The sequence below is a fragment of the Panthera uncia genome, chromosome B4 (genome assembly GCF_023721935.1).
Source record: "Panthera uncia isolate 11264 chromosome B4, Puncia_PCG_1.0, whole genome shotgun sequence".
NCBI classification, from domain to species: domain Eukaryota; kingdom Metazoa; phylum Chordata; class Mammalia; order Carnivora; family Felidae; genus Panthera; species Panthera uncia.
This window is the reverse complement of record NC_064809.1, coordinates 59,992,680-60,019,107: the sequence shown is the minus strand read 5'-3', so window position 1 is coordinate 60,019,107 and position 26,428 is coordinate 59,992,680. Positions and strand designations below refer to the sequence as shown.

Genomic DNA, 26,428 nt, shown 5'->3' with positions numbered 1-26,428 from the left:
TGAAACATAATCTTATATTTTCTATTTATTTTGCCATTTTGATCACCGATTAAATCTAGATATCATGTGTCAAGTTTCCTCATACACACACAGTTTTATGTTTTATTTATATTTTTATTATATGTTATATTATATAACACACAGGATAAATGGTACATAATATTTATATTACACATTTATACCTGATATTATATAATCCTTACATGTTACATCTATAATATATAACATGTTATACTAAACATACAAATAAAACATAAAACATTGCATATATAAGAAAATTTATTATGTAACTTATTATATACTATAATAGAATATGTTTATTACAGATATTATATTAAACATCTTAAGTGTATCTTATCTTGGTTATTACTTAAGAAGTCTAAAGATTTGTTGTAAAGACTACAAATTACGTTTGACTCATTATTTTCGGCCACTGCTCAAACCCATATATTAATGACCACAATGCACTGAAGTGACATTTTGAAAAGCTTCAATATGTAATCTGAATTCTGAGAAGTATATTCTGAATTATGTTTCTGAAATGGAACTATGACAGAAGAGCCTTAGCTTGCTAACTGTATTGAAGTCTACTAGAACCACAGTGGTGTTGACATAGAAGGCCTAAAGGGTGTATGTAAATTTCAACAAATAGTGTAAGAAATTAACAATATTATGGCAAAAAACCTAAAAATCTAAAACTGTCTACTCTTCTTATGAGGTAGTTTAGTTGGAAATGCTATATATAGGTCACTTCTAGAAGTCTAGCAGGAAGTTATTCAGTGTTGCTTTTTTGTTGACAGATGGAATTTATGTTTAAAGATACAACTATCAGAATATACAATTATATCAGAAAAATAATCTTGGAGATTCTTAAATTAGCTTGACAAAGGACATAAATATTTTTTAATGTCCTGCTATTGTATGAAAGCAATGTTTCAGTTTATGGAAGGACAAATGAAAACCCTTCAGGGGATACTTACTCTTTTCTGTTCTTTTACATACTCTATCAATTCATCTCTTGTTCTTTTCACTGCCTCTTCCACAGCCTTTTCACTTCGCTTCTGCTCTTCTATTATTGCTGCCTTAACAGTTTCCTGTTTGTGGGAGGAGGAGAAAAAGTCAGGGAGGTGTGCACTATGACATGTCTGTGTCCCTTTTATATAAACTAAAACTCCTCTTCAATGGGTTGAGCTCATTCTGTTCAAAAGCGTATCTTTAAACAGGAATAAGAATTTACAAAATCTTCTAGGATATTGCAGATTCTACAGAATTCATTTTTCTAAACTGAGTGAAAGGGAAAAGAAATGGAATAAGCCATTTATTGCAGGGAGCGCCTGACAGACTCCAATGGCTTCCTCACCAACCTTTCATTTGATGTTTACATGATTGATTGCCTTCCTGTACTTTGCACTATCCACATAAGACTTCCAACTTGTGTTTATTCTTCCAAGAACACCCTAATGCTCTAGCTGTTTTATTCACGTTTAATTTTCCCATCATACAGTAATCAAGTGTGGTCTGGGTGAAGATTTACAGCTAGTTTGTTACTTCTGCCAGGTTAAGATGTTGAGAGCTGGACACCATGAATAAGAGGTAAAAATTCCACCCTGTGTGCTAATAGTTGAAATGAGAAATCTAGGGAGAAAAGTGGTACTTCCTCTTTTACTGAAATTATAATCAAGTACCTCAGAGATTTCAGAATTTCAGATAAGGAGAAAAAGGCTAAAGTTAAAGAAGTATAACACTTCAAGAAGTATATTGTCTGCTAAAATAGCATTTGATGGATTGGACGAATGACACAAAACAGACTTTGTTAACTTCCACTTATCTATATAGGTAGCATCCTTCTTTTACAGGCGATCAGTTAGAAAATGCCTGGAACTTTGGTAGGGATATTTGCTTCATTTTGTTATTCTTGATGACTCTTCACTTTGTGGTGTATGCTTGTTTTTGTTTAGTTTTTCCCCAAATAATTTTAGGAATGTGTAAATAACCCAGGAAATATGAAATAATATTAAGAATTTCCTATTGTGAATATGTTTACTGCAGAAAATTTGAAGATACAGAAAATTATTAGCACAAAACAATACACACACATCTTCACACTTGGGTATAAAGAGGGTGGGGTGCAAACTGTACATACTATTTTCTAATTCTGGCATTTTACACTCCAAATATATTTTGAATATTTTAACCCATTATATATTCCTCCATAATATGATTTATATTCCATTACAGGGATGTATAAGAATTTATTTTATCAATCCTTATTCATGTGTATTTTGGTTGTTTTTAATAAAATAAAGCAGTGATGAACACTCATATATGTATTTTTGTGAAGCATATTAGATATCTCTAAGTCCAAGAAGTAGAATCATTCTGGTGAAAGGATATAATTTTTGAGCTCTCTTACAGCTTCTGACATTTTGTACACATTTTTCCCCCCAATAGCAGCCCAAGGAAATGGCTATTTTTTTACATCTTTGATTATATTTAGTCCCATTGGTTTTTTTTTTTTTTTAATGAAAGTGCATTGTAGCAAACATGTCAGATATTTTAACTGTCTCATAATGTGACCCAAATGACAAGTGGGGTCATAATCAAAACAGGAAGGGGGGCCGCTGAATGGAACAGGTGCGTCGACAACATTTTTCATCTGTGAGAGGTAGAAATAACATAGTGTAGGGTCTTTGTAAGCTAAGTATAAATATTTCATTGCTAGGATAAAGACAGGAATGAATTTTGTGTTTGAATATGTTTACAGTTGTCTTATAAACTTTAGTCCCATTTTTAAAAATCATTGTTTGAGGGAGAATGACATCTAATTTATTCTGTACTTTTAAAAGATTATTATGTGATATTCAGCATTTTTCACAGAAATATAAGCAGTATACATATCATTTTATCATTTGCTTGATCATATCTCCTCTTCCCACTTCAATATTGATATACTCATAATTTTTTGTATTCATTATCCAAAATATAAAATTAAGTCACAAATCTGAAAATCCTTATAATGGCGGTGACTTTGAAAATGGTTACTATTTTATCTTTAGTCACTGAATACATTGAGCTTTAGTTCCATTTATAAAAAATAGACTATTAAGTTGTTTCCTTAATGACTTGGAAAGATTAAAGTTGAAAAGCTATGATAATTTTTCAAAGATAAAAATGAAAACAAAATTATTTAAAATAAAATCATCTACTATTACAATTCTTACTGGTTTCACACTGATTTGAACTGAAAATTTTCATATCTTGGAAATGCAAAAATATTACTAAGCCCCCTGAAATACAACACATCAACAGTTCTGTAGTAAAGAGTAAGCATTCACACTGTGTGGGTAAGTTAAAAGTATAAAAAGCTTCATGTTAGTTCAGGTTGGGGTTTGCCAACAGCTGAGTTATAACAATCTTTAAGTTTCAGGGTCTCTAGAATTTTAGAACTGCAGAGACTGTAGACCAGGATTATTTGAATGTAAAAGACAAGTCCATGCCACATTAAATATCAGCTAGAATTTCTTTATTTTTTAAATTTATTTATTTATTTCTTTTGAGAGAGAGAGAGAGAGAGAGAGAGAGAGAGAGAGAGAGAGAGAGAATTCCAAGCAGGCTCCACACTGTCAGCCCAGAGCCCAATGTGGGGCTCAAACTCATGAACCATGAGATCATGACCTGAGCCGAAATCAAGAGTTGGATGCTCAACCAACTACTACCCATGCACCCCTCAATTAGAAATTTCTAATTAGCAGGGGGTCATATCAGTAAATTTGATCAGTAAATTTATTTGGTTGAATGCGAAAGCATTAATTTTAAAAAAAGGAATATACCCAGAAAAAACATGAAGAATTAGCTAATCTGTTTTTCCATTGGCTTTTGGGGGCTGAGAGTTTATATTTGCTCAATCCACATTTTTGACAATCCCCTTTGGTTTTTGAGCTGATAAAAAACCATTTTCAAGGAAAGCATCTCTTAATTCAACTCTCCTCTCCAGTTGGGAATTAGGTGACAGTCAAGGTTGTGAAGCCATCCTTAAAAAAATACTGGTCAATAAATAAATTCCTTTGGATATAATACAAAAGTAAAGTTTAAGCCATTCATTTTCTTTTTTTCTTTTTTTCTTTTTTTTTTTTTGGAACTTGGAAAGCTTTATTATGCACACAGGTGTTCAGTAGAGGCTTACTTGCTTATCTGTCTGTTTATATTTTAATTAGAGTAGAATTAACATGCAGTGTTATATTAGTTTTAGGTGTACAATACAGTGATTCAACAATTCTAAACGATACTCAGTTCTCACTGTGATAAGTATATTCTTAATCTCCCCACCCATGACCTCTCTGGTAACCATCAGTTTGTTCTCTATAGTTAAATCTGTTCCTGGTTTCTTCCTTTTTTTTTTTTTTTCAATATATGAAATTTATTGTCAAATTGGTTTCCATACAACACCCAGTGCTCATCCCAAAAGGTGCCCTCCTCAACACCCATCACCCACCCTCCCCTCCCTCCCACCCCCCATCAACCCTCAGTTTGTTCTCAGTTTTTAACAGTCTCTTATACTTGGGCTCTCTCCCACTCTAACCTCTTTTTTTTTTCCTTCCCCTCCCCCATGGGTTTCTGTTAAGTTTCTCAGGATCCACATAAGAGTGAAAACATATGGTATCTGTCCTTCTCTGTATGGCTTATTTCACTTAGCATCACACTCTCCAGTTCCATCCATGTTGCTACAAAGGGCCATGTTTCATTCTTTCTCATTGCCACGTAGTACTCCATTGTGTATATAAACCACAATTTCTTTATCCATTCATCAGTTGATGGACATTTAGGCTCTTTCCATAATTTGGCTATTGTTGAGAGTGCTGCTATAAACATTGGGGTACAAGTGCCCCTATGCATCAGTACTCCTGTATCCCTTGGGTAAATTCCTAGCAGTGCTATTGCTGGGTCATAGGGTAGGTCTATTTTTAATTTTCTGAGGAACCTCCACACTGTTTTCCAGAGTGGCTGCACCAATTTGCATTCCCACAGTGCAAGAGGGTTCCCGTTTCTCCACATCCTCTCCAGCATCTATAGTCTCCTGATTTGTTCATTTTGGCGACTCTGACTGGTGTGAGGGGATATCTGAGTGTGGTTTTGATTTGTATTTCCCTGATGAGGAGCAATGTTGAGCATCTTTTCATGTGCCTGTTGGCCATCCGGATGTCTTCTTTAGAGAAGTGTCTATTCATGTTTTCTGCCCATTTCTTCACTGGGTTATTTGTTTTTTGGGTGTGGAGTTTGGTGAGCTCTTTATAGATTTTGGATACTAGCCCTTTGTCCGATATGTCATTTGCAAATATCTTTTCCCATTCCGTTGGTTGCCTTTTAGTTTTGTTGGTTGTTTCCTTTGCTGTGCAGAAGCTTTTTGTCTTCATAAGGTCCCAGTAATTCATTTTTGCTTTTAATTCCCTTGCCTTTGGGGATGTGTCGAGTAAGAGATTGCTACGGCTGAGGTCAGAGAGGTTTTTTCCTGCTTTCTCCTCTAGGGTTTTGATGGTTTCCTGTCTCACATTCAGGTCCTTTATCCATTTTGAGTTTATTTTTGTGAATGGTGTGAGAAAGTGGTCTAGTTTCAACCTTCTGCATGTTGCTGTCCAGTTCTCCCAGCACCATTTGTTAAAGAGACTTTCTTTTTTCCATTGGATGTTCTTTCCTGCTTTGTCAAAGATTAGTTGGCCATACGTTTGTGGGTCTAGTTCTGGGGTTTCTATTCTATTCCATTGGTCTATGTGTCGGTTTTTGTACCAATACCATGCTGTCTTGATGATGATAGCTTTGTAGTAGAGAATAAAGTCTGGGATTGTGATGCCTCCTGCTTTGGTCTTCTTCAAAATTACTTTGGCTATTTGGGCCTTTTGTGGTTCCATATGAATTTTAGGATTGCTTGTTCTAGTTTCGAGAAGAATGCTGGTGCAATTTTGATTGGGATTGCATTGAATGTGTAGATAGCTTTGGGTAGTATTGACATTTTGACAATATTTATTCTTCCAATCCATGAGCAGGGAATGTCTTTCCATTTCTTTAAATCTCCTTCAATTACCTTCATAAGCTTTCTATCCTTTTCAGCATACAGATCTTTTACATCTTTGGTTAGATTTATTCCTAGGTATTTTATGTTTCTTGGTGCAACTGTGAATGGGATCAGTTTCTTTATTTGTCTTTCTGTTGCTTCATTGTTAGTGTATAAGAATGCAACTGATTTCTGTACATTGATTTTGTATCCTGCAACTTTGCTGAATTCATGTATCAGTTCTAGCAGACTTTTGGTGGAGTCTATCGGATTTTCCATGTACAGTATCATGTCATCTGCAAAAAGTGAAAGCTTGACTTCCTTTTTGCCAATTTTGATGCCTTTGATTTCCTTTTGTTGTCTGATTGCTGATGCTAGAACTTCCAACACTGTGTTAAACAACAGCGGTGAGAGTGGGCATCCCTGTCATGTTCCTGATCTCAGGGAAAAAGCTCTCAGTTTTTCCCCGTTGAGGATGATGTTAGCTGTGGGCTTTTCATAAATGGCTTTTATGATGTTTAAGTATGTTCCCTCTATCCCAAATTTCTCAAGGGTTTTTATTAAGAAAGGGTGCTGGATTTTGTCAAAGGCCTTTTCTGCATTGATTGACAGAATCATATGGTTCTTCTCTTTTCTTTTATTAATGTGATGTATCACGTTGATTGATTTGCGAATGTTGAACCAGCCCTGCATCCCAGGAATGAACCCCACTTGATCATGGTGAATAATTCTTTTTATATGCTGTTGAATTTGATTTGCTAGTATCTTATTGAGAATTTCTGCATCCATATTCATCAGGGATATTGGCCTGTATTTCTCTTTTTTTACTGGGTCTCTGTCTGGTTTAGGAATCAAAGTAATACTGGCTTCATAGAATGAGTCTGGAAATTTTCCTTCCCTTTCTATTTCTTGGAATAGCTTGAGAAGGATAGGTATTATCTCTGCTTTAAATGTCTGGTAGAACTCCCCTGGGAAGCCATCTGGTCCTGGACTCTTATTTGTTGGGAGATTTTTGATAACCGATTCAATTTCTTCGCTGGTTATGGGTCTGTTCAAGCTTTCTATTTCCTCCTGATTGAGTTTTGGAAGAGTGTGGGTGTTTAGGAATTTGTCCATTTCTTCCAGGTTGTCCAATTTGTTGGCATATAATTTTTCATAGTATTCCCTGATAATTGTTTGTATCTCTGAGGGATTGGTTGTAATAATTCCATTTTCATTCATGATTTTATCTATTTGGGTCACCTCCCTTTTCTTTTTGAGAAGCCTGGCTAGAGGTTTGTCAATTTTGTTTATTTTTTCAAAAAACCAACTCTTGGTTTCGTTGATCTGCTCTACAGTTTATATTCTATATTGTTTATTTCGGCTCTGATCTTTATTATTTCTCTTCTTCTGCTGGGTTTAGGCTGCCTTTGCTGTTCTGCTTCTATTTCCTTTAGGTGTGCTGTTAGATTTTGTATTTGGGATTTTTCTTGTTTCTTGAGATAGGCCTGGATTGCAATGTATTTTCCTCTCAGGACTGCCTTCACTGCATCCCAAAGCGTTTGGATTGTTGTGTTTTCATTTTTGTTTGTTTCCATATATTTTTTAATTTCTTCTCTAATTGCCTGGTCGACCCACTCATTCTTTAGTAGGGTGTTCTTTAACCTCCATGCTTTTGGAGGTTTTCCAGACTTTTTCCTGTGGTTGATTTCAGGTTTCATAGCATTGTGGTCTGAAAGTATGCATGGTATAATTTCAATTCTTGTATACTTATGAAGGGCTGTTTTGTGACCCAGTATATAATCTATCTTGGAGAATGTTCCATGTGCACTCGAGAAGAAAGTATATTCTGTTGCTTTGGGATGCAGAGTTCTAAATATATCTGTCAAGTCCATCTGATCCAATGTATCATTCAGGGCCCTTGTTTCTTTATTGACCGTGTGTCTAGATGATCTATCCATTTCTGTAAGTGGAGTGTTAAAGTCCCCTGCAATGACCACATTCTTATCAATAAGGTTGCTTATGTTTATGAGTAATTGTTTTATATATTTGGGGGCTCCGGTATTCGGCACATAGACATTTATAATTGTTAGCTCTTCCTGATGGATAGACCCTGTAATTATTATATAATGCCCTTCTTCATCTCTTGTTACAGCCTTTAATTTAAAGTCTAGTTTGTCTGATATAAGTATGGCTACTCCAGCTTTCTTTTGGCTTCCAGTAGCATGATAAATAGTTCTCCATCCCCTCACTCTCAATCTGAAGGTGTCCTCAGGTCTAAAATGAGTCTCTTGTAGACAGCAAATAGATGGGTCTTGTTTTCTTATCCATTGTGATACCCTGTGTCTTTTGGTTGGTGGATTTAATCCATTTACATTCAGTGTTATTATAGAAAGATACGGGTTTAGAGTCATTGTGATGTCTGTGTGTTTTATGCTTGTAGTGATGTCTCTGGTACTTTGTCTCACAGGATCCCCCTTAGGATCTCTTGTAGGGCTGGTTTAGTGGTGACAAATTCCTTCAGTTTTTGTTTGTTGGGAAGACCTTTATCTCTCCTTCTATTCTAAATGACAGACTTGCTGGATAAAGGATTCTCGGCTGCATATTTTTTCTGTTTAGCACACTGAAGATATCGTGCCACGCCTTTCTGGCCTGCCAAGTTTCAAAAGAGAGATCAGTCATGAGTCTTATAGGTCTCCCTTTATATGTGAGGGCACGTTTATCCCTTGCTGCTTTCAGAATTTTCTCTTTATCCTTGTATTTTGCCAATTTCACTATGATACGTTGTGCAGAAGATCGATTCAAGTTACGTCTGAAGGGAGTTCTCTGTGCCTCTTGGATTTCAATGCCTTTTTCCTTCCCCAGTTCAGGGAAGTTCTCAGCTATTATTTCTTCAAGTACCCCTTCAGAACCTTTCCCTCTCTCTTCCTCCTCTGGGATACCAATTATGCGTATATTATTTCTTTTTAGTGTATCACTTAGTTCTCTAATTTTCCCCTCATACTCCTGGATTTTTTTATCTCTCTTTCTCTCAGCTTCCTTTTTTTCCATAACTTTATCTTCTAGTTCACCTATTCTCTCCTCTGCCTCTTTAATCCGAGCTGTCGTGGTTTCCATTTTGTTTTGCATTTCGTTTAAAGAGCTTTTCAGCTCCTCGTGACTGTTCCTTAGTCCCTTGATCTCTGTAGCAAGAGATTCTCTGCTGTCCTCTATACTGTTTTCAAGCCCAGCAATTAATTTTATGACTATTATTCTAAATTCACTTTCTGTTATATCATTTAAATCCTTTTTGATCAGTTCATTAGCTGTTGTTATTTCCTGGAGATTCTTCTGAGGGGAATTCTTCCGTTTGGTCCTTTTGGATAGTCCCTGGAGTGGTGAGGACCTGCAGGGCACTTCCCCTGTGCTGTGGTGTGTTACTGGAGTTGGTGGGCGGGGCCGCAGTCCGACCTGATGTCTGCCCCCAGCCCACTGCTGGGGCCACAGTCAGACTAGTGTGTGCCTTCTCTTCCCCTCTCCTAGGGGCGGGATTCCCTGTGGTTTGGCGTGGCCCGTCTGGGCTACTTGCACACTGCCAGGCTTGTGGTGCTGGGGATCTGGTGTATTAGCTGGGGTGAGTAGGCAAGGTGCACGGCGGCAGGAGGGGCAGTCTTAGCTCGCTTCTCCTTAGGTGATCCACCTCAGGAGGGGCCCTGTGGCAGCGGGAGGGAGTCAGACCCGCTGCCGGAGGGGTGGCTCCGAAGAAGCACAGCGTTGGGTGTTTGCGAGGAGCAAGCAAGTTCCCTGGCAGGGATTGGTTCCCTTTGGGATTTTGGCTGGGGGATGGGCGAGGGAGATGGTGCTGGCTAGCGCCTTTGTTCCCTGCCAAACTGAGCTGCGTCGTCCAGGGGCTCAGCAACTCTCTCTCCCTTTGTCCTCCAGCTTTCCCGCTTTCCGAGCAGAGCTGTTAACTTATGACCTCCCCAATGCTAAGTCCCGCTTGCTGTCGGAACACACTCCGTCTGGCCCCTCTGCTTTTGCCAGCCAGAATCGGGGCTCTGCTTGGCCGGCGGGCTGCCCCTCCGCCCCGGCTCCCTCCTGCCAGTCCGTGGAGCGCGCACTGCCTCGCTGCCCTTCCTACTGTCTTCCGTGGGCCTCTCGTCTGCGCTTGGCTCAGGAGACTGCGTTCTGTTAATCCTCTGGCAGTTTTCTGGGTTATTTAGGCAGGTGTAGGTGGAATCTAAGTGATCAGCAGGACGCACGGTGAGCCCAGCGTCCTCCTATGCCGCCATCTTCCTAGTAACCAAGCCATTCATTTTCTAACCACACCAAATTCTTAATTAGTTGGAAACAACTAGTGAGTTTTATGTGCAGGTATACAAAGTGCCTTCACGTTTTGTTGAATTCCCTGACACATGAGAATTAGTCTGAAATAAAATTACCTCAGAAGAAATTTGCCAACAACGATCACATAAGTGATTATGAAAGAGTATTTTCGGGCGCCTGGGTGGCTCAGTTGGTTAAGTGGCCGACTTCCGCTCAGGTCATGATCTCGTGGTCCGTGAGTTCAAGCCCCGCGTCGGGCTCTGTGCTGATAGCTCGGAGCCTGGAGCCTGCTTCAGATTCTGTGTCTCCCTCTCTCTCTGCCCCTCCCCCGTTCACGCTCTCTCTCTCTGCCTTTCAAAAATGAATAAATGTTAAAAAAAAATTTTTTAAAAAAAAGAAAGAGTATTTTCCAGAATATTTTAGTTTGGCTACACCTCTGGAACATGGTGTATTCTCTACGGCAGGGTTCTCAGCCGTAGCACAAAGGACAATTCTTTGGTGGGGGCTGTGGGGGGAGGTCCTGTGATAGATAAGTGGCAGATCTAGCATCTACTCACTAGATTGCCTCCTGTTGAGAACCACTGATGTAAGTAAATAGTTTGGAAGGAAAAACATCTATTTGCATATATGTTATAGTTTGTTAAAATGCATCAGTTATGTTTCTTGTCATATCTTAAATATTTTTATCTAAATATATGCAAGAAATCATATCCAAATGGTTATACAGCTAGTTTTTAAATGTGGAAGGAGTTTTCTATATACTAATTTCTTAACAAAACTGGACGACTGGTATCAGTTTCTATACTATAACAATTAAATAGCTCATGATGAATATCATTTAGGGTTAAAAGTTTATGTGACATTTTGTGTAAGATTTGTAATTTCTCCTTATTGCTTAAAAGTATAGTTATGCCTTAGTATCCATTAACCTACCACACATTTCAGAAATCATAGGATCATGAACTAATAAAAGATCTGTGGTTGTTTGTTCTTTCTCAGTGCAATTTTGTTAAGGATTGCAAACACAGTTAAATTATTTACGGAACAAATCTCAGCAATCAACTCAATTCTGGTCTGTGGACTATAAATGATAGTATCAAAAATTTTCTGGGGCAACTGTGTGCTTCTTTTCTTTTCTATGAACAATGTATGTATGTTCCACAATTATGTATTATTTAAACAGCTGCACATGGTTGTGGAAATGCACCTTAGAAAATGAGTGCTTGAATCGTAAGTCCAGTCAAGCTGCCTTACAGTTAAACAAAAGAAGTGAGACTTCCAATGCTATACAAATTTATGAGTTCAAACTACAGTTCTACCAGTGTTTTCAGGCATTGATACAAATGCAAATAAAATATCTGCATTTACTGCACAGCTGAGAAACTTTTACCTGGAAGTAATTAATCTGTGCGGTAATGACATGTTCAATTAAAATCATATGCTCACTGACTGATATCAACATTTGATAGTACTGATCTGTGCTAGACATTTTTAAACATGAAATATGTAGAACCTCATTACATATCAACATTAATAAATGAGTTTTGCAATCATTTTTCATGATGGGGATACCTAATTTTGAACCACAAATAAGCAAAATGCTAATCTCCCCAAAGACAATTTTATTGCCACTAAATTTATATTATTAAAAACTATTTTCATTATTTTCAATTTCATCAATAAAATTTATGAAGATGTTTTTTCTCTTGTTATGTAAGGACCTACGTAATAGTCTTGATTACTATCATAATAATATTGGCCCCTAAAGGCTAAAATTACTACTACATGACCCCTTACAGAAAAAGCTTGCCAATCCCTGATTTAGGTCATGATTCTGCAAGTTGGCCATTTGGGCTGGGCTCAGCTGGGCAGTTCTTTTAGCCTTGGCTGGAGTCCTCCACCTATGTGAAATCAACTGCTGGGGCTGATATGGATGCTATTCCTGAGTAGCCTTAAGTAGGAAGGCCTGTTTCTCCTTCCAGTGTCTCCCACTCTCCAGTGGACTAGCTCAGGGTTTTTTACACAGCATCCGGACAGAGTGCCAAAGAAAGTGAAAACAGGTTAAGGTCTCTGAAGACATGGGGTCAGAAATGATACAATGTTACCATTGGCCTGAGCAAATAAGAATGATGAATTGATTCCCAAATTCTTATCTAGTTGTCTAAATACCTTCTTTTCAGTATATTCAAAGATCCCAAGCATTCTATTATGTTTATCTTGGAGACATATCTCGTGGACATATCTCCAAACTGGATTGGCTGTTCTCTAGGTCTGTTACATAGCTGTCTATTCTGGATCTCCCTCAGGTACATTTCTGGAAATTCACTGCATCTCTCTTGAACTATAACTCCATCTTTCTGGATACCACTGAATTCTTCTTTGTTTGACAGAGCACCTCCTCCAAGAGATTCTTGAGAAAAGGCACAAGGGAAGTAAAAGTTTTATTTCCTTGGAAACATGACTTTATTCTACCCTAACACTTAATTTATAGTTTGGTTAAGTGTGGATTTCTAGCTTGGAAATTTCTGCAGTTTTAAAGGTTTTTGAGAAGTCTGATTACATTCTGATGTCTCCTCAATTGCATAAACTTTTCCTTCTAGAAGAAATTTCACACATGTTCTTCATCCTTATTTCTTAAAAATTTCATGACAAAGCTAGGTATAGGTTTATCTAGAAACTTAGGTCTTACAATCTAGAAACTCAAGTCTTTCAATTTGGGAGATATACTTTAATAATAACAATAAATGTTATTTCCTGCATTCTATTTTCTGTTTTTTTATTGTTTTGTTTTGTTTTTTGCTTGTTTGTTTTCCCAAGAATCCTCTAATTCAGTTAATGAACCTCCTAAACTGACTGGCTAATTTTCTACTCTTTCCACTCTTATTTTCAGTTTCTTTGTATTTTTACACCTTTGTCTCCAGAAGACTTCTACAACTTCATCTTCTGACTTTTTCTTTTTTTAACTTTCTACTAAATTTTACATTTCTATCTTTTTATTTGACTTAACAAACAGCATGTTCTTCCTGTTTCGTAGATGTAAGATCTTCTCCTACCTTTAAGAAGCTTAATGATAGTTTCTTTTCTTTTCTTTTCTTTTTTTTTTAACTTTCTACACCTTTACAGAATCTGTTTTATTCCTTGTTTTTCATGGGAAGTTTTCTGTTCAAACTTGACTTTATGCTCATATTTAAAGAGTAGAGCACTAAAATGCTGAGTAACATCTCTGTGCTTGCAGTTGTGGTTTATGGACTGTGATCTTAATAGCAGAGTAATCTGGCTGGGTTGTTTTCTTGGGGCAATTTCTGATACCAATATATTTAGGTCTTTTATCTTGGGCTGTCTAAATTCCTCAGAAAAGAATCTTCCAATTTCCTGTCTGGTTGTCAGCATTCTTAGAGCTGGGATAGAAAAATGGCTAAGGTTCTCCATAAGCAGCATGAAACTTTTCACCTTGCTCTCCTCCCAACCCAATGTTAACACTGCTTTGGTGATCTCTGTCCCAGAGACCCTACCTTTTATTTTTATTTTTTTTCCAGAGAATTAACCCCAGTTTTCTTCCAGACTTGGGGAAAAATGAGTGGAGGCCTAATTATTAAATAGACTTTCAAACGTTCCTTCGTTTTGAATCCTCATGTTCATTTTCACTTCCAGAAGTTTCTGGCATCACTAACAAGAAAGCCCTTAGGAGTTTCTAAAATATATATTGGTCTTCTTATTTCCAGTTTAGTTCTCCATTTTAATAGAGTTTTATTTCAATGGAGTTTTAGAAGGGAGTAAAATTACAATGGAGTTTTAGAAGGGATAAAAATGAGTATTCTTTCCGTTCTTTTTAACTACGTATGTGTTAGGAAAAATATATTAAACTTTTATTTTGAATTAATTTTGGATTTACAGACACTTGCGAAGATAGTACAAGAGTTCTCATGTGCCTTTTATCCAGTTTCTCCTAATATTAACATCTTACATAATTAAGGTAAATTTATCAAGCTAACAAATTAACATCAAATAATAATAGTAAATAAATTGAAGATTTTATTTGTATTTCACCAAGTTTTCCACTAATATTTTTTCTCTCTTGGATTAATGCAGGGTAAAACGTTGCATTCAGAGACCATATTTCATTAGTCTTCTCTAATATCTGACAGTTTCTCAGTCTTTCCTTATTAGGACATTGATACTTTTGAAGTGCAGCTTTCAAGTATTTTGAAGAAATCTGGATTTATCTCTTTTTTTCTCATGAATAGACTGGAGTTATGATTTGGGGGAAGAATACTATAGAGATGAAGCATGCTTCTCATTATATCATATCAGAGGAATATGGTCTTAAACATAACTTATACTGGCAATGTTAACCTTGATCATTTGGTTAACATGGTATCTGCCAGGTTTCTCCAGTCTAAAGTTAACATTTTTCCCCTTTCTATAATCTATTCATTAGAAATGAACAACTAAGTCCAGCCAACACTCAAGGGGAAGTAAATTAAGTTCCATATACTGGAAAGGAGTATATCCACATTTATTTTTAGAGATATATGCATATTTTAAAACTATAGATAGTTTCTTCTATAGCCAGAGAACTATTCCGCATTTCTAATTCTTCTTGTGTCAGTTCTGGGATTTATAATTATCTTGATAAGTTTTCATCTCATCAAAGCTTTACAATGGATTGATATTAAGTCATTTATATTGCTTATGTCATCTTTAAAATTTGTATTGCATCTGTGTTAGGTCACTTTATTCATTCCTCTGATGATTTATATTTGTAACATCCCTCTTCATCAATCTGATCAAAGATTTGTGAATTTTACGCCTCTTAAGAAATGACAGTATTTTAAACTTACTGATGCATGCTGTGAATTTCTGTCATAAACTGTATTATTTCTTTCTATTTTCTTAGGATTATTCTATTTTTTCTTTTCTGTCTTCACAGATTGGGTGTTAGCCCATTCTTGTCCAGTCTTTTCTATTTTCTAACATACATATTTAAGACTATAATTTTCCTTTGAAATACACAGATTTTTAAGTAAATAACTATTTTAATAATGACTACATTGTTTTTCCTTTGTGCTTAGCTTTAAAGAAATTTATACATAGCAAAAACTTAACTGTTTGGCTCAAAATCATAACAAATGTTAACTGTTTGGCTCAATGGATTTTTACATACAAATACACCCATTTGCCCACTACCCAGATCAAGAAAAAGAACACCTGTATGCTGCAGAAAGTTTTCTCATGCTTTTGCCCATTAGAGATAACTACAATGGTAATTTGTAACAAATGCCTCAGCCACATGTGCTTTTGTCCTATCTCCTTCTTCCTCACATTAGAGCAATTCATGGATGTGACACATTTCCTACTTCATTGTAAGGTCCTCCAAGACAATGGCAAAGTCTCATTCATGTTTGCAAGCTTTGCAAAAACTATCATTTTGTCATGCGTAGAGCAAGGATTCAATATGCGGTTCCCTGGTCATGCCATGCTCTTTGGTTGAAGCGATTTCCCCTTAGCCTTCTTTTCTGATGATCAAATGTACTCCTTCTGCACAATTCAGTCTGAGCATCATCATCTGTAAGAGCCTTCCCTGAAATGCTCTAGACCTTCCACATCTTCTCACAGTGTGATTGAACTCAGCACTCCTTGTATGTGCTCAAAGAGCACCCTATATTTTATATCTCAAAGCACTCCATAATTCGGAATTGTAACAACTATTTTACTTGTCTATCTTGTCAACTTGAGATCCCTTTGAAATCAGGGGTTATATTTATTACAGTTCATACTCTTCATTACTAGAATTCTAATATAGTATCTGGTACAGGGTATAGATGGATAATTGATATTCAATGAATGAGTGAATTTGTTTCTCCAATTCAAAGAAAATCTACTTAAGGGTAGGGACTGTATCTTATATTTGTGTTTCCCAGAGCACTTGTATGGTGGGTACACCCTAAGTTAAAGCTTCCCAAACTTTTCTCAGTTCACAGCTCCCTTGCTTCCTCAATAATTTTTTTTTCATAATGCCCTCTAGGCCAAAAGAAATACCTCATTGTTTCATTTACTAACTAGTTAGGTCGTAACATAGCAGCCATTTGAAAAGATACACAAAAATTGAAATAAAAATACTTCAAATTTATCCTTACATAAACTACTTTTTCATGAGAATTTTGTACATAGCTGGAATTGCTTAGCTCCTTAAATCTTGGCATAAGATCAGATAATAAAACTCTCATTTGTTCCACATGGATATCTGCATGGTACTTACTTCTGAACACAGCAACTACCAAACCCAACTTCCCTAAGATATGATGTACTAGAACGTAACGTGACGTAAGACAAATTAGTATTGCCACCCTAGTAGGTTACCTGGTTTCCAAAAGATCCCAAGCATCTGTGTGTTGCCCTCTAATTTTTAGAATATCCTGCAGCATCCCAGGGCATCTTGATGTAGTCTGCAAACTACAGCCTTAGGTAATTACAGTAAACATCCATTCGCTCACTGTTTATCATTCATAGCACTCAGGTAGGTGTTAAAACTACAAAAGTGATTAAGATGGCTCTAATAATAATGATGATAATAATAATACATCAAAAACAGCAGCAGCCATCTCTGTAACAACACACACTATGCTCCAGACACTATGCTATGCTAAGTTAATGAATTTCAGCTGGCTTACTAAAACTCATTAATGGTATGTACAATTAAAGGTTCTGGAACCTAACAGAGATCTGTGTGAAAGACACAGCAGAGTTAAGTAAAATGTAATATAAAAAGTATTAAAATAAAATTACAAAAGCAATGATATTTGGTGTTTAAAGTTAACAAAATAGTTATGTGTATTTTCATTTCATCCTCAGAACCACTCTGAGAGTCAGGTAAACCCAGGTATATATAGGTATTAACTTAAGCTGCTTAAGTTACATGTTTAAAAAATGGCAATATAAATACTTTAAAGGGAGCTTTAGGGCAAATTATTTCTAAAAGGGCATCTCAATGACTATAAGAATGGCAGATTTTTGGAATGTTAGTAACTAGGTATAAATCTGTGGAGTTGGAAATTGCCATGTGCCTATGACACCAGAATAGGAACTGAGATCCTTAGACCAAAAAAGGACAGTAGAAATTATATTCTCAATGCATACATTCTTCAATCTTCCATCCAATCAATCCATTCTTCACAATCCTGGATAAAAATGATACCCTTTTTTGCTAGGTAACTTGTGATTTGATAGCTTTACACTGTACTGTATGAATTTTTTTTTTACCTACTTTTTCTAATGTGTCCCCCCCTTCAGTTAAATTGGAAGAAAACTCGGGGCGCCTGGGTGGCTCAGTCAGTTGAGCGTCCGACTTCAGCTCAGGTCACGATCTCACGGACCGTGAGTTAGAGCCCCGCGTCGGCTCTGGGCTGATGGCTCAGAGCCTGGAGCCTGCTTCCAGTTCTGTGTCTCCCTCTCTCTCTGCCCCTCCCCCGTTCATGCTCTGTCTCTCTCTGTCTCAAAAATAAATAAACGTTAAAAAAAAAAATTGGAAGAAAACTCATTTTATGTCAGTCCTTCAAACAGGTGAAGAATGTTAGCATATCTTTATTCTTCTCTTCTCTGAACTAAATATTCCAATTCCTTCTACAGTATGTGACGAGGTTTCCTGCTTCGTTACTGGTTTGACCACAATACCACCTAATATTTGCATGACATTTTATAGCCTCTAAAGTTGTTTGACAAATCTATCTCAGTTTTTATTTTAAAACATTTCCAAGGGCCTTCGAACAATTCTGTAAAGCAGGTATTATTAATCCCACTTGACAGAACTGGAAATGGAGCCCCATACATTTTTAAAAACTATTCAAGGTTACAGGAGCACAAGGTAGGACTCAAATCTAACCCCACCTACTTCTTAGCATATTTATTTTGTCAATTATTCTTTTGATCACAGGTAACAGAAAATTCAGCACAAACTAACTTAAAAAAGAATTTGCAATCTCACACAAAAGAACATGAAAGAACTAAGGGTAGGCTTCCTTTAGTGTTCAAACAATGTGATCAAGGATACATCTCCACTTCTTAGCTCTGCCTCTGGTGTAGGATCCATTTTCACAAAAGTTCTACACAATATGGTCCCAGGATGGTTACTAATAGTTCCAAGGATTTTCCCATTTTCTTACTATGAAGGACAGTGTTTATATACCTGAGGATACAAGTTCCAAAACGGAGCCAGTTACAAAATGGAGAACATAGGCTATAATCATTAGCCTAAGTAAATAAGGGCTTATGTCTAAATTAAAAAGTAGGTTAAATCTCACCTAAACAATACAGCTAAGAAATAAAAAGTAACACTTTGGGAGGAGAGGAATAGATGCTGAAGAGATACCAATAAATAAAATGATCTCCTTCTAATTTGGAACTATCTTAAAACATGGCATATGGAAATGAGTGTGATGCTTCCATCAGACCAGTGAAAGTGTACTATTTCACCTAAAAATTCTATTTGAACTCCTGCACCCACTCATCACCTTACAGCAAATCTATACTAGCTTTTCAAAGTACTCTTTTTTCTTCCTGATTACTGAGTATTTCTTTGAATAGCAACAAGAATCATCATCTCAGTTTAGCACCCAACAGATAATCTGATTAATACATTTTTTAAAGGGATCATAACACCCAGCACTATTTTCGGTGACCCTACTTTTGGTGAAAAGTTCCATTTAAAAGCGACCAAAACTGTCAAAGAGCTAAATTGTGTTGATGGAGATCAAGTCCACTTTTTAAAGATTAATAAGTCTCTTTAAAATAGTGTTGGTCGTGTACCATCTTATAATCTATTGCAGTTTTCAAGACTCAGTTCCTACTTTTCAGGTGCTTAAATCTAGTGGAGAAGACATAGAAATAGATCCTCTAAATAGAATATACCTAGACAGTGGTATACTTATATAGTGAATGCCAAAGAGAGAAAAATCACTTGATTTAATCTATCTAGGAAGTGTAAAAAGAAGTTTTTCAGGTTAAAAAAAGCTAAGTTATTAAATAAGACTGGCTTCTGCAAGGCAGGAAAGCAATGGTATCCTAGGGTGAAGGCACAGTATGACTAAAGGCCCAACACCACCAAATAGCATGGTATGTGTACCAGCAATTTGGTACCAAAAGCATGAAATGTGCAGCAGAATGGTGAAGATGAACTGGTAGGGGCCAGGTCACTGAAAGATTTATAGTTCATGCTAAGTAGGTTGAATATTATCCTAAAGGCTATGGTGAGTCACTGAAGAATTTAAAAGTTCACTGATTTTTTATTCATAATTGGAAGGGGACAAAACTGGAAGCAAAGAAATCAATGTAGGAGGTCAAGGTAAACACTGAGAACTGCAATTAAGTCGGTGGTAGCAGGCAGTCCGGAAGTGTATGTGCTAAAGGATTATTATTAGGTAAAATGGAAAGGTTTTAATGATTGAAAGGTATTAAAATGGGGAGGAAAGAGGAAGAGATGAGGAAAATCTCCAGTTCTCTGGACAGGGCAAATTGGTAGATGGTGATCTCAATGAATGATACAGGAAATAGAGCAGGAGGGAAAGGTGTTGAGAGATGAGAAGGTAACTTGGTGAACTGTTTGCTCACTTGTCCCTAAATGCAATGATTCTGACAAAAGTGTAATTAAGATTTTACCTTTAATTAAAATTTTCTAATGTTTATTTTTGAAGGAGAGAGAGAGAGAGACAGAACATGAGTGGGGGGAGGGGCAGAGAGAGAGAGAGAGAGAGAGAGAGAGAGAGAGAGACAGTATCCGAAGCAGGCTCCAGGCTCTGAGCTGTGAGCACAGAGTCTGACGTGGGGCTCAAAGTCACAAGCTGTGAGATCATGACCTGAGCTGAAGTCAGACACTTAACGGACTGAGCCATCCAGGTGCCCCAAGATCTTACCTTTAAATAACCAGACAGCTATCACAGTTTTGTAAATACAAAAAAAAAAAAAACCAAAAAACAAAAACCAAAAACCAAAAAACCAAAAAAACCCCAAAAAACTAATGAATCAAAACTAAATAAATCAAGACAGAAAAATTATTTCAGTGTTGTGAAATTATCTGGCCTGCTAAGCTAAAATAGAAATGCTATTTCCTTTTTTAAAAGAAGGGTCAGGTGGCAATGGTAAATTTCTTAAAGAAAATTTAACCACTGATTGTAATGTCTGTGGCTTTGGGGGAAAACATAACCCCAAATTACAGTGGCTGTGGTTATAAACTATTATGAAGAGCTTCCAACGTCAGACATAGCTTAAGTGTCTGTGTGCTCTGGAGTCCTTTTACAGGACTTTGCTAGAACAGCAAAATTAATGACTCCTTTCTTTTTGTCCATTTCGGTGTCAATAACAAATGTACTTTCCTTTCGTTAACAGCGATTTTCAAAGGATACAGAATGAATTTAACCAAAAATGCCAGTCATAAACTTTCCTCCGAATATTTCAGAAAAAAACACACAGTCTACAATCAACTCTAAGGATTAGTCTTAATTTGTGATGAAGGCCAAAGTCATCTCTCAGAGTCGGAGAAATATGTGCCAGTCCTTAGAAATTGTGTTTTCTGTTATAGTTTATCATTTATCTCTTCAGTTAATGTCAGTGTTAACACAGAGAAAATCTAGAGGTAAATTACAAAGTAAAAGCTGTTTGTCTTCCTTAGGCTTTTCAGAGTAATTTTAGTTACTTGTTTTCCACTTTGCCACACCCCATTCCTTCCTTATTTCTAGTGTGACTTAGTGGCCAAACACGCTAATTCCTGTTAATTCTCTGGTTTATTTCCAGAATTCTTTTAATTAAAAAAAAATCTGAGTGCTATGAAGTGACCTGCATATTAGAATTAAAACAAACAAACAAACAACAACAAAAAACAAAACACAGCTTCCTGGCTTTTTTAATGTCATCCCTTCAGTCAGTACTCAAGAAGTTGGTAGTTCTCCAGGCTGCAGGGATCATGTAGCTGCCAAAGAACGAGAGGACAGAGTGAGTGTTGACCTCTGAAATCAGACAGGAGTTGAGCAGAAGATGGCAGGAGCTGTTTGTTAATACTTGTAACCCTGAGCTTCCTACAAAATGTAGATGAAGCTTTGGCCACTGGATCAGGGTAACTGTGATACAGAAAGCACCAGTAACTTTAACACCTTCACAATATCTCCTGAAATACAACCATCAAAAGTGTGAGACTATTTCTACTACTACACAGTTAATCTGAAGTGGCCATATTTTTTGTAGGAAGAAGACTGCCACATTCCGTACAAAAATGTCATGCAGGGTCCCGCCCTTCCAGAAAATTTTTGTTCTTATGTATTGGACTTTGATACCATTTATATGGTTATTATTCTCAGATTTTGATCTCTAGCCCTGACAATGCACATAAACTCCAGACACACATTTCTAACTGTCTACCCAACATTTCCTCTAAACTTATGAAGAGGCACCTCAAATTCAATATGCAGAAATTGGATTATTTATCCTGATGAAACTCAACCCTCCTCACCATCTCAAACTGCCATATATCCAATAATTTATTCTGATAGTTACTTGTTTAAAAAAACCAGCTTTATTACAATATTATTTACATACAGTAAGATTTATCACTCTACAATACATAGTTTGGTAAGTTTTATGAAGTGTAATCACAATTATGATTAAAATAATTCTATCACTTTCAAAAAGTGCCCCTCCCCTTCAATTACTGATTTCTTTTCTCTCAAATCAGTTTTGCCTTCTTCAAAATTTCATATATTCTATTTAGAATTGTAACATGTAAATTTTTTGAGTCTGGCTTCCTTCTAATTTCCTTATCTAAACAAGACCTCTACCGCCCTCTCAGTCAAACACATAACCCTTTCCATAGTCCATACCACTATGTGGAAGTACCTTATTCATTGTAAGTCTTTTTCAACTTGAATGTAAGTTCCATGAGTACCTAGGGGCCCTGTCTATCTTGTTTGATGCTATACGCCCAAAACTTCTAAGAGGATCAACAATAAATATTAGTGAATAAACTAATGAAAATAGTCCCTTTAAGTTTTTGCTATTGAAATTATCTATACATTAACTAATCAATGAGATGGATTTGTGCTTTATTCTAAGGTGAGAACATTGGGAAGAAGGGGAAAGCTTAGGGGTGAGTTGCAAGGCCTCTTGAGTGACACTGCCTGATTCTGAATATGGTCTGTTATCTCTTCTAAGGAGTTATCATGGCCTTGAGCAAGTTACATAATCGTCCTAAGCTTTCATTTCTCCATCTGTAAAACTGGGGACAACAGTTTCTGCCTAGTAAGGTGCTTGTGAGTATTAAATGAGATCAAATAGGAGAAACAATTAGAAAACTGCCTGGTACTTAGCACTCCGTGGTAGCCAACGGTGGTAGAATTCCTGCTGTCTCCATCCAGTACCACTGCTACACTACTACTGTCATGTTACTGTTTCCTGAAGCCAAAGACGAAGAAAAACTTCCATAAAAATACATTTTTAGCTAGTAGCCTAAATATTTGTATAGAATAAAGCCAGGTAAGTGAAGCTTGACCATGGAGAATTATTATAGTTTTTTGTTGTTGTTTTTTCTTTAGAGAGGGAGCGCAAAAGTGGGGGAGGGACACAGGAAGGATGAGAGGGAGGAAGAGAGGTGGGGGGAAACTTAAGCAGGCTCCACACCCAGAGTGGAGGGAGCGGGTGTGGGGAACGCCAGCTCCATCTCACCGCCATGAGATCATGACCTGAGTCGACATCAAGAGTCAAACACTTAACCGACTGAGCCACCCAAGCATCCTTACTGCTTTCTTTATCGCTAAAAGAAACAGTAACATTCTGTCAACTTTTGCAATGTCTAATATTCCAGGCATTTTCCTAGAAGTCGTAACAAGGACATTAAGTATAAATCTGAAACTCACAGTTAAAATCTTGTGATTTTAAGGCTATGAACAAGTTCAAGAGGCAGAATTTCACATACCTATCACTGGTAGCCTAAGGGTAAAGTCTATTTATAAATACATTTCTGGTCCTACAACTTAGGTAATTTAGGAAAATTAATTAACTTGGAGGAATTTTTTACAAACCAACCTGTAATACTTCATTGCTTTTTTCAATTTGCTTCTCCATGGAATTAATATGGCTAATTAACGAAATGATGTCTATACATTCACTTGAGAATTTTGTTTTTTTTGTTTTTTTGTTTTTTAATTTTTTTTTTAATGTTTTTTATTTATTTTTGAGACAGAGACAGAGCATGAACGGGGGAGGGGCAGAGAGAGAGGGAGACACAGAATCGGAAGCAGGCTCCAGGCTCTGAGCCATCAGCCCAGAGCCTGACGCGGGGCTCAAACTCACGGACCGCGAGATCGTGACCTGAGCCGAAGTCGGACGCTTAACCGACCGAGCCACCCAGGCGCCCCTCACTTGAGAATTTTGGATGAATACAATTAAGTCTTGTAAGTCATCTTCCTGAGTTAATTGTACATTTTGGAGACTGCTATTTAACGGCAATGACTGGTTTTCTGGAACACATTCTATGAGCTACACATTAGGCTAGGGCCTCCTAAGAGCATCAATATGACTGAGACACTTAAGAAGCTCTCAGTTCAGTGGGACAGTTAGTAAGATAAGTATTTGAACATGATTCATGCTGTAAGAGAATTATAAACTACAAGATAAGAGGTTAGGGCCTTTTCTTCTTCAACAAATGATTTAAGTAGTCTCTAAGCACAGCCACCCTGGGGCCTCCAAACAGGAATTGCTGTTATTTGTCTAAGAACGTCTCTGGACTAATTCTGCCAAGTCTGTATTCCTTGTTATGTATAACCACTGAAGTGCCTGCTGGGTTACCTCAGTGGTCAGCAAATAATTAGACAGTGAATTCCCTAAATACCTTGAACTAGTTAAGTGATCCATCATTTGCCAAGGGAGTTTGCATGTTAGGGAACACCTTCAACACTGCCAGTTTACAACCCTGCCTTAGCCTTCACTTTCTGCTTGAATAGAAGCAAAATCAGCCAGTGGTGAGAGATTAGGTAGGGTCTTTTCGGGTCTTTCCTGGGCATGTGCACAACCTTGTGCATGTATGTGACCTTCAAGAAACCCAGGAGTATTTTATTTTATTTTATTTTATTATTTTTTTTATTTATTTTTTAACGTTTATTTATTTATTGAGACAGAGACAGAGCATGAATGGGGGAGGGTTAGAGAGAGAGGGGGTTGGGGGAGACACAGGATCTGAAACAGGCTCCAGGCTCTGAGCTGTCAGCACAGAGCCCAATGCGGGGCTTGAACTCACGAACTGCGAGATCATGACCTGAGCCGAAGTCAGACGCTTAACCGACTGAGCCACCCAGACGTCCCTATTTTATTTTATTTTTAACGTTTATTTATTTTTGAGACACAGAGAGACAGAGCATGAACGGGGGAGGGTCAGAGAGAGAGGGAGACACAGAATCTGAATCAGGCTCCAGGCTCTGAGCCATCAGCCCAGAGCCGGACGCGGGGCTCGAACTCACGGACCAGGAGATCGTGACCTGAGTTGAAGTCGGACGCTTAACTGACTGAGCCACCCAGGCACCCTTCCAGGAGTATTTTTAAAAATCAGAGCTTTTCAAAACCACCTATAATAATCATATTTCCCAAATTTCCCTTTTAGGTTTTTTGGCCAGGCTTTTGTTTGATCCAGTGGTATTTCTTTCTTAGGCAGAGGTTATACATCTGCCACTCACTGTTTCTCACAAACATTCTGAGGATAGGGCTTTTCCCAATAAGCAAGTTCTAAGCAAATGGGAAATTTCTGGGAAGCTGCCAGATAGGTCAAATAGTAGTAATTCCCTGGAGACAGGTTTTCTTGTGGAGCTCCAAATTTAGTCTGCCCACTCCAGTGGCTTCTACATTGCTGATTTTCATAGCTACCATGATTGTGAGACTACTATTTTTTGTGTGTGTTTTTTTTAATGTTTACTTACTTATTTTTGAGAGTGCGCAGGGGAGGGGCAGAGAGAGACGGAGAGATTCCCAAGCAGGCTCCACACCATCTGTGCAGAGCACAACATAGGGCTCTAACCCATGAACTGTGAGATCATGACCTGAGCTGAAACCAAGTGTCAGACGTCTGCTTAACAATGGAGCCACTCAGGTGCAAAAGACTACTACTTTTTGAAACTACCTTGTAACCAGGGAGAAGGGGATGGGGATAAAGCAAGTTAAAAATCTACAAACTTGCTGTTCTTGGTGAGATTTAACTATTTTTGCTGAATAAATATTCCTTGGGTTGTTGAAACCTTTGGTTAATATCCAGAGTTCTGAAAAAGTTGATTTTGACAATTTTTGCCAGTGTTGTCATTGTCTTTATGGAGAAGCTAATTTGCAGAGTTCTTTATCATTCCTGAAGTGCTTAGCCTCTCCATTTCAAAGAATATTAATATTTACCCAATTTCTTATTTATTTATTTTGTGTGTGTGTGTGTGTGTGTGTGAGAGAGAGAGACAGAGAGAGAGCGAGCAAGTGAGCAGGGGAGGGGCAGAGAGAGAGGGAGAAAGAGAATCCCCAGGACACTCCGTACAGAGCCTGACATGGGACTTGATATCACAAACTGAGATCATGACCTGAGGTGAGTTCAAGAGTCAGACACTTAACCAACTGAGCCACCCAGGTGTCCCTCAATTTCCTTTTAGTACATTCAGTTTACAAGTGCAAACATTTAATCTACCTGAAATTCATTTTAGTACACAAAATGCAGAACAAAATGGGCAGCCAGTTGCAATTATTTCCATTTTTTTTCTGGGTTCATTAGTAAGATATTTTTGAGAATCTAATAAAAACTATGGACCATTTCTGCAGAAAAATATGCACATACACACAGTTTTGCATAATTTCATTAGATTCGCAGACTGTATGGGCCCCTTCCATGCAACTCAGATTAAGAGATTTATAAATTACAGAAATATCTGTGTATCTGTATTCCATCCTATTCCATTGGTCTGTTCTATATCTGTAACAGTACTGTACAGTTTTAATTACACCACACATCTTTTTGATTCAAGGCCTTTGCACTTGCTACTCCTCTGCTTGAAACATTCTATCCCCAACTATTCACAAAGTAAACTCCTCACTTCAACG

General features: G+C 37.2%; 1 protein-coding gene across 8 annotated transcripts in view; it reads right to left on the bottom strand.

Moving 5' to 3' along the window:
* Nucleotides 1-26,428, bottom strand: part of CCDC91 (coiled-coil domain containing 91) — a 357,464-nt gene that overhangs the window by 60,102 nt on the left and 270,934 nt on the right. For all 8 annotated transcript variants that reach the window (XM_049625214.1, XM_049625210.1, XM_049625213.1 and 5 more), the window contains one exon: nt 981-1,094. In XM_049625214.1, coding sequence (XP_049481171.1) covers nt 981-1,094 — 114 coding nt within the window. The remainder of the gene's footprint in view (nt 1-980; nt 1,095-26,428) is intronic.